General features: G+C 43.6%; 1 protein-coding gene and 1 pseudogene across 5 annotated transcripts in view; one reads left to right on the top strand and one right to left on the bottom strand.

The window, feature by feature from the left end:
* The window catches only part of GPAM (glycerol-3-phosphate acyltransferase, mitochondrial), a 68,286-nt gene that overhangs the window by 2,733 nt on the left and 53,158 nt on the right, over nucleotides 1-12,395 (bottom strand). For 4 of the 5 annotated variants that reach the window (XM_039871221.1, XM_039871220.1, XM_039871217.1 and 1 more), the window contains exons 20-21: nucleotides 12,035-12,093; nucleotides 7,473-11,334 (exon numbers count right to left, since the gene is read on the bottom strand). In XM_039871221.1, the coding sequence (XP_039727155.1) occupies nucleotides 11,218-11,334; nucleotides 12,035-12,093 (176 nt within the window). In that variant the 3' untranslated portion in view covers nucleotides 7,473-11,217. Of the gene's footprint in view, nucleotides 1-7,472; nucleotides 11,335-12,034; nucleotides 12,094-12,395 lie in introns of those variants that run through there. The other variant, XM_039871219.1, reaches the window with a different exon arrangement.
* Nucleotides 6,399-6,517, top strand: LOC120609894 (uncharacterized; annotated as a pseudogene).

The raw sequence follows: 12,395 nt of genomic DNA, 5'->3' as shown, positions 1-12,395 counted from the left end.
CAATAAAACTGTGCCAGCCCAATGTTTCAATGACCTCCTGACCCTTGACCTCAGCGCCAGGGAACAACGAGGCAGGGGAAACTGTAGCAAACTAAGAGGCCCACGCCCCATCTAACTGACCTCTATTCATTATCGACCCATTTTTCCATGTGGAATGCAGACCCAGTGCTGCCAGATCTTCTAAATTTTAACAAAAGCTAGAATTTTACTAGAACTGTCAATTTTAGAAAAATCTGATATCTTTAGCGTCTACTTTATTTCTTTGCAATTCAAAGTTACTAAACTAGGCACAAGCCTGCAGGTCACCGGTGTGCACAGACCCTCTGTACATGCGCACTTTACGGTTTAGTCCAATTTAATTATCAGGTGAGATTTTTGAAGGGAGTCCTGTTTCCACTGGGTGGTTCTCACCCTTCCTTCCAGACCCCATTAAAGACCGACTCTGCCATGTGTCCCTCAGTCGCCACCGGGACCTCTCACAGCAAGTTCTGCATTTGCCGTGACCAACTACAACATAATTAGGTGACTTTTCCTGGGTAAAGTCCTGTGTCCTCGAGGAGACAGTGAGCTGCTCCCAGGCGAGCACCGTGCTTTATACTCTGTATCCTCTTCCCTGCCTCATCTAGACTCTGTCGCTGTTGGTTATTGATAAGAATAACACTCCCTGAACTTTTACCACCCCGAATTCTAATCTCTCGATCCAGAATCCTCTGTTGAACTTTCTCACTGACAAGCAGCAAAGGAAACAATGTTTACAGATTGGTTCTCATCACCATCTTCCGACATGGCTCTCAAACTGGGAATTAGAAATGGGTTCGTTTCTCTCTCTCTCTCTCTCTCTCTCTCTCTCTCTCTCTCTCTTTCTCTCTCTCATTATTCTGCTACTTGGTATCACAATGCATTGGTAAGTCTAGCAGTCTTTGGCATCACTTTGTAGCTCAGCATCTAGTCAGTGAATAGTTATGACGACTTAGTTTGAGGTCCCCTAAAGGCAGCTACTAAGACAAGAATTTGGCTGCAAGTGATGGGTGTGTGAGCTGATGCCAGGAAGCATCAGTAGGGAACAGGCAAAGGGAGCCACGGAAGGGAACAAGCCAAGGAAAGGGTATAATGAGTGGGTCACTGCTATGGCCGGCTGGAGCTGAATCCAACTGAGGACCCTCCACATTGTTCCACAGGGGTGAAGAAGCCGGGCTATTGATCTTCCGGTCCCCACCCCTCACTGGTTGACACTCCACCGAGTGTTAACTCCCCAGCACTTCCGGCATGCTCTGTGGCCCCCACATGCTCCCGGCAAGGAGGACACCCTCAGTGGGGAGGTTTAGACAGACACAGGAACATCCTCGGTGACCCCCAGGTGGCCAAGCAGATATAGGTAGGATCTTACAGAATCTTCTGCGAGAACTCTGCCTCAAGAAAACCTTGATGTCATGACATTTAGAGAAAAAATTACACTTTCAAAGCTCTGCCCACTGGGCTTCCCAACACTCCTGTTAGAGATGGGGGGTTCTTGTTTTTTTGCCCTAATTTACAAATGAGAGAAATCAAGCGTCATATAACCAGTTATAACCTTAATTTGCAGTGTCAATAAACTTTGCATTACTAACGACCTTGCCAGGAGCTTAAGTTAAGTAATAGCATCTCATCGTCCTTTAAAATTATTTTGTAATTTTTAAAGTTGATTTTCTTACAGCTTCTCAGGAATTCATCTGGTTCTTGGTGTTGCCTGTCTCATGCCTGTGTGGTCAGCTCTGCTGCGGTAACCCTCATAGTCAGCGTCTGCCACCCTCACAGTGTCACAAGACCCGAATGTCCCTTCTGACAATGCCTCTGCTTTCAACCTCTACAATCACTTTTTCTTTGTTTTAACATAAACTTATTTTCTGGGCACTGACAAGATTTTATTGTTAATAAAATCGATTTAAAACAGCAACCACGGACACATCATTTAAGCCAACCCTCCTGGGTCAACAGATTGGAGAAGCACAATGAATTTTCATCGAGAATGACCTCAGTGCAAGGTTGTCGCCAATAAAAAAGTAAGTTTCATCCTGATCAAAGACAATGTCTGTGTTCGATTGCCGGTTGTAGGCATACTTTCCAAAGTAATGTGCCTGCTCTGTGCCTGCAGTGAGCGGAAACGTCTGTGGGGGAAAGTTAATGAGGCTGGAAGGGTCCAGCAAAACAGATTCTGTAAGAATTCCCAGACATGAAACAAACTTTCTCTACAAAATGACTCGGTTATTTAAAGCGCAATGTAGCTGTGGCCCTGTTAATACCCTATGGTCCCAGGATTGAAGCTTTAGAATGATTTATTCAGTGTTTTGGAGGAAAGGGGACACCTCGTGACCCCCATCGGAGGGGCCAGGGCCGCGGCCCCAGTGTGAGAGGACGGGGTGGACAAGGTGCTGTCTCTCTTCCCTCCGCACAAGAGACAGACTTTTCCAACCCAGTGAACACCGCAGAAGAACTCACAGCGAGGCCAGCTGCAGCCTGCCTTGTGCTCGAAGTGCCTCCCAAGCAAATGCCATCTGCGGATTCTGTTTCGATGTTGTTTGTTCTTTCATCCAGACATGAACCCACCAGGGATGCCGAGTGCCTCCGCTGGGCATCTGTAAGACAGAGCGCTGAAGATCAAGTCTAAAAACCACCCCCGCCCCCAGCTTGCCAGCAACACGACCTTGAGTCATTGCTTATGTTCACGTTCCAAGTGGGGTCTTCAGGACCACCACCAAGGGGCGGCATGGGGACCTGGCGCACGAGATGATAAAAATACTATCATATTGTTGGCTCTTCAAGAGAAGGAAGAAAGAAGTGGACCACTCCAGATGGCCAGGCCGCAGTCTTAATAAGTGGTGGACTTACATGCGAGGCTTGATCCGGGCTGCCAAAGATGAGTAGATCTTCTGCTCGCCAAAAAATATAAAAGTTTATATAGAGGCCTTAAGTGGGTTCATTCACTACATATTCCAAACGAACGATCTCAGCAGCGCCTTACTCACTCGGGGCTGCGATCTTGAAACAGCAACTAGTGAAGGAATAGTAGCCGGACCTAAATTCCAGGGTCAGGGAGTGGGTGAGGAGCCTCCCGCAGCAGGAGCCAGCACGCAGGTCGACCAGTAGTCTCACGCTCCATGACTTCCTCCAGCGCATGAGCTGACCGTCGCTGAATGTGGGCTCTGCACTTAAATCTGCGACAAATGGTAGCAAATTCTAGCCATCTTCAACCTTAAAGTCTCTCCTGCTCAACCGTGTGCAAAGAGCACAGTCTAAGAGGAATTCTGTGGAATCCTTTGGGCTCATCGTATCCCCTCGGGGAACAAGGTTGCTCTCTGTTTCCTACAGGGAGAGCCTCACAATGGATTCTTGAAGAGGAAGTAGGTAGAATGAAGGGAAAGAATCCTTACATTCTGTTGCCCCTCTACTGGAAAGACATGCCCTGATCCTCTCTGCCTCTGGCAGCTGGTCCAGGAAGAAGGCAAAGTTTGTGAACCATCAGAAGAAGTGCGTCGCCATGATCAAGAGCAAGTTTGAACTCTGCCTTGGCAGAAATCTTCAGCAAACTACTGCGCCCTGAGCCTCGGTGTCATTTCTGGTACGATGGGGCTAACAGCAGCCACCCCAGAGGACTGAGCTGAGGCATATAAAGTGCCTAGCACAGTGCCTCATTCTACACACGCAGGTATGAGCCCATCTAGCACAAATTGTTTTGCAGGACCCAATGAACTTCCTTCCAGTTTCACATTGTTACATAATTTTCCAGGATCCACACCAAACACATGGATTACCTCTACTTCACTGGATGAGAGCTTGATCATGCTGCTTACTTGTTCACATGCCATTTGGCTAGTAGTCATGGGACTGAAAAGCAAATCATGACGCTTCTGTTCTAGACTATTATCGACTTACCGTGCAAGTATGGGCAATGTCCTCCTATAAAACTTGAAGGCTGAATACTAGGTAACTCCTAATTTCCCCTGTACAGATAAATGTTCTATCCTAAACAGGAAACAGAGAACACCAAATACCACGCAGCTGCAACTCTTTCAAGCTTACAAAACGCATTCATTCCACTTAATTTCTTCTTCAAAAATCCATTGCGAGGCCGTCCCTATACAATACAGAGGACAACCATGTGCACTGAGGTGATGTGACTGGCTCAGAGTCATCTACACATGCACGAGAGAGCCAGACCCAACCCTAGGTTCACTGCTCCCCAAACCCCATGCTCTATCTGCTACATTCCTTTTATTAAAAATGATCATAACTGATTTGAACGGCTATATAAAACTCTCACACAGAACAAAACTTGGGCTAGCCTTCCTTTTCATAGACCAAGGGCTGAGAAGCACCCAGATGACAAGTCACATCACGCAGGAGCCATGCTGTCATCTATGCTGACAAGGCTCAAAGCTACCATTTCCCAATGTAGAAGCCTCTTGACATGTATAGAGGGCCCAAGCACCAGTTTGGTCAAGTTACCTTGATGGTGTTAATCCATCTCTCAGAAGCCATTTCAGAAAGGGTGTCTATTACCCATCTACCCCCCGCCACCCCGCCCACCCCCACCCGATACACACACACACACACACACACACACACACACTTTGTTTCCTGAGTACGCTGTGCAAAACTATGAAACTCCAATTTTTCGCCAAGGCCATGTGGCTAGAACAGGGGTTCTCAAACTTTATGTGCTTAGAATCACTAGGGGCTTATTCAGTCAGATTGCTAAGCATTGGGGTGGAGCCCAAAGCATTCACTTTTCCAACGAGTTCCCAGGTGCTGCTGATGCTGCTGGTCTGGCAATCACACTTGAGAACCACTAGTCTCCAGGGAGCAGCCATATTCAACCCCTCCTTGATCATGGCTCATGCTATTCTACTTCCTCCTTACAAGGTGAAGGGAGACGGGCAGCTCTCTTCCCCACCATGCACCTCTAGAATCGTACAAACGGAAGTGGGGACGTTTTTCTCACCCCTTCAACAGAGAACTCATGAAGCATGTGAATTTGGCCTCAGAGCATCCGAAAGTACTAGAAGAGGTAGGCTTCGTGGGGTTCCAAAAGCAGGGAGAGATTACATGGGAAACATCTGGGTAGTTTCTCGGCTGTCTCCTCCTCGATGCTAAAATTGGTTCCAGAAGCAGCAGCTAGATGTTTATATACATTTCCTTACAAGTAAATGTGAAGATGGTTGAAGTTCTCAGGTAATAAACACACACACACACACACACACACACATATGTATACACATACATACTAGCTCCTTTGCCAACTCTAGCAAGACTCTCCATCACTGGCAGCTGCATCTCCCACGGATACAGTGACCACATAATCTATTACCCAAACGTATACTCTTCTGAGAGTCAAAGGCAGCATTATTATTAATCACGAAGGGACCACTGCAGGAAAATAAAGATCAAGGTATGGGATCAGCCCACCAATAAGACCCCAGAAAGAAGCAAGGAGGAAGGTGTCTACATCTGCCCTGGCTTATGCAGCTGCCTCATATCTACGAAGTTCTGTGTCTTGGCTGCGTAAGCTGACTTTCAGCAGGCATTGAGGGTCTGTCTATATGGGATCTTCTCCTTCTAAGTTTCAACCAACCTGTAGTATAAAGAGGCAAGATGTTTTCCCAGAAGGCTGGAAATCCATTTTGTTCACTCGGTGTATGTCATACGTAGCTTTTACACTAGTACCGAGCCCACTGATTGGCGATGCTGGCTCGTGTTGACATAACGCTCTCCTCAATATGGGTTTGGCAATGCACCTGACATCGCGGGCTGCTGACTCAGATGCCCATTGCCCCTTTAAACATCGCCCCGGGGTCCTCATCAAAGCCTTGCTTCCAGATGTCATCCCTGCTTAACTCAGGTGAGCAAGGTCAACCTCCTCCCAACGACAGGAGGCCTCCGGCTCCTGGAGGGAATGCTGTGAATGGGTCCTTTCATTAACTTTTTTCCTAGGCCGGAAAACATGAGCTGGCAGCTGACAAGATGGAAATGCCCCCAGAGAGGCAGTTTATATAATCCACAGTCTGTTGTACCGACACGTACAAATTGGGTGTTTTCTTATTTAAAAAAGTACACGTTTCGGACAAAAATTGGTTGTCTTTTAATCAGAGGATCCGGCAACAAGGCTAGGACCATCCGGTAAAGGTGAGAGGCAAGAAGCGTTGGAGAAGAACGAAGACATGAAAGAGATTGAAGAGACGAGAGGGCCGTGGGAACTAACGGAGCGAAAGCAGCATTTCAGTGAGAAGCCAGGCCACGGTGCGGACATCACGGACGCTGGGACAACAGTCGAGAGAATGCTTTGTAATAGTCAAGGAAGTACATCAGAATTTTACTAGATACACATGTTGAAGACGGACTGCGAGGTATTAAAATAGGGAACGGTCTACGGCCATGCCACCCTGAACAAGCCCAATCCTGTCTGATCTCGAAAGCTAAGCAGGGTCGAGCCTGGTTAGTACTTGGATGGGAGACCACCTTGGAAGACCAGGTGCTGTAGGCATAAAAAATAAAAAAAAATAAGGGATTGTAAACTGACAAAGACCTTGCAATCTGTGAGGTCAACCAAGATTGCCTTGCCTAAAAAAAAAAAAAAAGAAAAAAGGAATGAATGGGAGTAAAATTAGCAAGTACAGGACTAAACATTACGAGATTAGGCTTCAAAATCGACATCCACTTAAAGAGAGTGAGTGGTTGTAAAAGTCAGAATTTTGCTCTGATAAGGGAAGGTCATGTCTGGGGGCAGCAAGAGAAGTTGCTAAAACAAAAGAAAGGATAAATGCACAAAAGGGTGAGGGCGTGGTCAGGGCAAAGACATCCCGGAGGAAATCAGAGGGGTTAAGGTACAAAGTTCTGATAGAGAGGCCAGCGGAGAACAGATGGGGTGGTCCTGGGGGTCAGGTTCACAGCCATGTCATACACCCAAAGGTCATGAATGGCACCGCGAGGCAAATCTTACCACACCTTCCAAAGGGCACACTCTTGAGAAAAGGCTGCATCTGAGCATTTTTGAAGGATCCACAGAAAAGAGTGCTCTAATAATATACTTGCCTTACTTACTGAAAAAGTAAACTGATATTTTTTTGAGCAATTGTTATGAACTGGTGGGGAAAACCCAACACTTCAGTACATACTTTTATAAACTTAAATATATAAAAATATGACAGAAGCAACAAGTTTAAAGGAATTTTTACAGATATCCAAAGAATAAGTCTGCGAAGTGAATATTTACTAAGAATAGCAATAGCTAAGATGTAGATATCTACATCTTCAATGCTTGATCAAATTTGAAGAGCTCTGAGTTAATAATAAAATCATGCGCTGCAGCTTCATGAATTGATATAAGGTTATTTCTTGCATGCATTTTAATAAAGTTCGATGTAAAGTCAAACAAGAACAATTGTTTGTGTAATGAATTATTTAGGGAACTTTTAACTACAAATGCAAGACATCGAGAATATATTCATTTTTTGGTTTATTAAAACAAAACTACACTTCTGTGCTTCTTACAATACATTAACAGGCATAAAAATCAATCAGTGTTTCCAAATGTGTTGCTCACAGAATCACACAGTATTATTTCACAGTCCTTTATAGTAATTCTTTTTACAATTTAATGTTCCTTTGTACAACAGGCAAATAGTTTAACACCTTCCATCAAGGCATTTCAGAGCTTTAGATGCTTAGAAATAAAATCAAAAGTCTCTTTCAAACGCAATCATTAGTTTGTATTAAACTAAAATGCCAAATACCAAGTCTCGAGTTCCATAAAAAGTGTTTTAAAAAACAGATTTACATCCTGATTAAGTCTTATAAATTTCAGTGATAGGTCCTGTCATTTCTAAACGCTAGAATTATCTGTGGATAAAAATCTACATTCAATTGTGCGATATTTTCTTCTAGATCTGAATGAAAATCTTCATTATTTATCCCATTTAATCTCTGTGTTAATTTTGCTACTTTCAGTGAAAAACCCAGGATCATTGACGCCTGATCTTTCCATCAAAGGAAAGAGCTCCGACCACCTATATTACTGTTTTCTGTGCTTATTGTCTCCCGGGGAGAGAATATACATCCATTAAAAGTAACATTTGATTGTACAAAATACTCGAAAACTCTGACTCAGTGCCATCTGTTAGTTATTGTTTTGTCCCCTTAAAAAACTACCTAACCTAGTGTTTGCCAAAACGTTTTCCGCAGGATACTAGTGAGAGGTTCACAGATGTCCTAAAGGAGATAATGGTCCAGGGGTCACAAGTTTGGAAATGCCGGGTTAAGCAGACTTAGTTCCACAGGTCCTGAGTCCTTACCGCGCTAAACTGCACTATGAGTCTCTAGGAGAGAGGATCCAGCAACCTTTTGTCTACGAAACACTTGCGAACATCTCACAGAGCACTCATATTACATGGGGAATGATGGGAACGCTTTTCCCCTTCAGGTGACTGGAAATTCCACATCTGAGCTTATGTTCGTTGCAATCCCCCATGAATTTTCTCCACTCACCCTCACGACTTCAAGAGACATCACAGATCTGAGAAGGAAGACTCAGTACTTTCTCCATTACTAATCCTGCACATGTCATATCAGGTCCTTCTGTTTTTCTTAAAATTTAAGAAAGCAGAAATTTCTTCCCCTCTTCTGAATTACTTAGGACACTCTCATTTTGAAAGAGTGCAGTTTCATATTGCTTATTATTGGGATTTTTTTTTTTGTCTGTTTTTGTTTTTTAACTTGACTCACAGTCTTTCCCTGGAGGGCATGCATTTCAGTTTTAGAGAAATGCAATAGAGTAAACTGTAATAAATTATTTACAAGCACCTAGTTTGTTTAATTTTACATGGAAGCCATTCGCTTTTGGAAAACAATGAGAATAAATCTTTAAGCAAAACAGTGCTATGTGGAAGCCTTACTGCGATGATGTATGTGTTTTCGGTAATGAGGCACTGAAGAATGAGTTGTGCTAGAATTAACTCAAGGGTCAGCTTGTCTGGATGAGCATAACTTTGGTTGAGATTTTTCTTCCTTAAAAATAAGGTTTTCAAAGCACCAGTTAATTACAAAAAGCATGCATATTTATTCTCACAGTGAGTTAAGTGGCGAGAGAGCTCGTGAATCATACATTGCAATCCCCAAAGCATCTGATTAAATTTCTAGAAAACAAACCAGATGTAAGGGAAAAATAAAGCCAGAGAAGCCATTGTTCTCTGCTCAAGCTGGCAAAGCAGCAGCTCTTAGCAGAAGTCATAGGCAGGGCAGCAGCATCCATTAGGAAGTCCATCCCAACCTTGACTTTCCAGATAACTAAGGGAGAGTTTGAGCAATTCTTGATCTTTAATTTAGAGGATGTATAAAAAAGACTAGTGATGTGTTTGCTGGCCTAGGTAAGGAACACCCAAGGAAATAAATAAGCCTCCCTGTGTGTTGCCCCAAACGCAGAGCTCCAGCCAAAGGAAGCAGAGTCCTTTGGCCCTAGTTAGTAAAACGGGATGCTACAAGGTGAAGATCCCACTCCCCACCAGAGCTGCCACAGCACTGACAACGGCTTAAGGGGACGTGAGTTCCTATTAAGAAAAGATATATTTTAAACAGGGAATTTGAGAAGAGTGGACAATCACAACAGCACAGCACTATATGAGTTTCCAACGAGAGGTTTCATACAACGTGAAATATCAGTCAGTAGCTTTCCATCTCCCAACACACAGAGTATTCATGAGATACGATTAGTGTTTAAAATCTAAGCTTATGAAAGTACAAATTTACTTCTCAGTACTTTTATATTAAATTCAAAGACTGTTGCAATATTCATCAGGAAAAATCCCTCATTCCATAATACCCTGGAGAGAAGGAACAATGAGCTATTAGAAAATGTTTTAATATTACATGATCATTAAGAAATCACCATAATTACCACAATTAACTAACACTATGCTCCCTGCTCACAAAAAGGCACCTACCCATCATGAACAGACAAGTTTTCATAATTATTTGTCAGTACGTAGCATCAGGGTTTAGGCATATCACCCATTAAATTTTTAAAGAACCATGGTTTTTCCTCAAAGCTAAATATCCACAGATGCCTCAGAACATTTACCAGTCAGTGGGGCCACCACACATATTGCACAGGTTGTACACGGCACACCTCAGGCAGGTACCAATCACCTGGACTAGGTGCAGTGCACAACCTGTATACAGTACCTGTGAGTCCTGGGTTAAGAGCCTACAGCCAGAGCACTGTCTGCCAACACAGTCCATCAGGCCAAGCTAATCAAGTTAGGACAGATGCTATCTGGTTGGAGGGTCTCCAAGAAACAGCTGTACCTATGAGAGGCAGGTGCCACCTGAAGGGTGGGAAGAGCTACAGACATAAAACAGAAGTTGCTCCCAAATACTTGCTGGTCATTTAAAATTCAATGGCACTTTTTTATATGAGCAACATGTGTCAAAGTCAGTTTTCTGGCCAAGTTTACCTTGAATTTTGCCAGGCAAATTTTCTTCCTGGTGTTAGCTGTTGGATCACATTAAATCTCTTCCTGACCTAATCGAATATTGTGTTTTCATGTAGCTCTTTAAACACTTTCTAAATCTGACCGCAAAGGATGGCATAGTGATACCTGGGTGTGAAGCATGCTAGCCCATCCTTTTGTAAAAGCACTTTGGGATGAAAGGTGTTCCCATTTAAAATTTAGCTACAATCTAAAAAGATAAAAATAAAAATAAAAAAGCGGCAAATGGATGACTCAATTATTTTTAAAGGAAGCATTAACCATTAATCAGAAAATATACCAGTGAATTCCCTGACAGCTTAAGTATATTATACAAGATTCGGCTCTAGAATACAACTACATTTTTGTGTCCTTCACAGTAATTAGTCCTTAACAGTTATACTTAAAATGTAAATCTTTAATAAACTCAAAAATAACTTTCTGAGATTTTGTTTTGTGATCTATTGATTAGGAATTGCAAGCAGAGGCTGAGAGCCCCCCCAAAGTGTTATCTGTAGGCTGCTATGTCATCTCAGGTTTGGGATGGGCACAGATCCACGGAGGGGAGAAGGCACTTGTCTTCCAGGAGGTCACATCAGGACAGGTCAGGCCCGACCACACAACGGCACCTTCGACTCTCGAGCCAGAGGCTGGAGCCTACGAGGGACTCGTCCCATGCTCGTCACTTGCCAGTCACTTGCCAGAGGTGCCCCGACATAACCTACAGCACCACAAAACTCAGAATATATTCTAGGAGTTTTTGCCGGTTGCATTGAGGTAGAAAAGTGCTGCTGAGTTCTAAAACAGACACTCTCTTTTGTTTGGTCTCTTTGAAAACCTAGAGAGAAAGTTCAGATTAAATTAAACACAAACCAGAAAGAAAGGGAACATATCTGTCACCAACCCTGACCTGTGTCCTAGTCCCCAAAAAGCAGTAAGGCATATAAAGCCGTATCCTAGCTTTAAGTACATGTACGCGTGGGCATGTATGAGTGTGGGGCGGGGAGATTATGGGTGCAGGTGTGGTGTTTTTTTGGGAGGTTGGAGTTCAACCAGTGTACTATGCTCTCAAATTTATGTTGGAATAAAGTCACAAATAGTCCCTTACAAAGACCACGAGTACCTCCATGGAACTCATGTCCCACGTGACATATAAAAGTAAAACATACCTGAGACTACTTCTAGCGATACTCATCAAAACACAAGAAAATAACTGAAAATCATATGGCATACTCAACATCCCTACCAAATTGTAGTACCATCTTGAAACACATTGACACCTATTATATATAAACAGCTTTGGAATGAAGATGGAAACTAGGAAAATTCTGGAACATTCAAATAAATCTGTACTGATGGGCCTCACCTTCAATATCCCCCTCCTCTCCAAACCCCAGAAATGCCTTCGTAATTAATCCGGCAAAAACTGCTTTTCTCAGGGTCCACCCCAACACCAGGTGGTTCAAATATACTAGATCTAAATAGAAACAGAACAGAAGTAGACACAAGCTTTTATACCATAAGCGGTGGACACTTACCCCGATATCCTTAAACATTTTCACAGCATTCTTCACAAGACAGTATGTGGCACTTTCAGCTGTAGAGAAAGGATAAGACCCTGTCACATGTTTAGGCCCAGCAAGACCCCAATATCCACAGTCAGAAAGTATGGAGGCTTTGAAGAGGATTAGAGCCAGTCAGCAGACTGGAGTCACGCTCCATTTCTGCTACTGGTGACCTCAAATAATTGGCTGTTTCTTTAAACCTACTTTGTCATCTTTTAAGAGAGAGAGACAGAGACAGAGACAGAGACAGAGACAGAGACAGAGACAGAAAAGGAAGGAGGGAGAGAAAGGAAGAAAGGAGAGAAGGAACGAAGGAAGGAAGGAAGGAAGGAAG

Source organism: Pteropus medius, unplaced genomic scaffold, assembly GCF_902729225.1.
Source record: "Pteropus medius unplaced genomic scaffold, Ma_sr-lr_union100, whole genome shotgun sequence".
Classification (NCBI taxonomy): domain Eukaryota; kingdom Metazoa; phylum Chordata; class Mammalia; order Chiroptera; family Pteropodidae; genus Pteropus; species Pteropus medius.
This window is presented reverse-complemented; position numbering and strand designations above follow the sequence as displayed.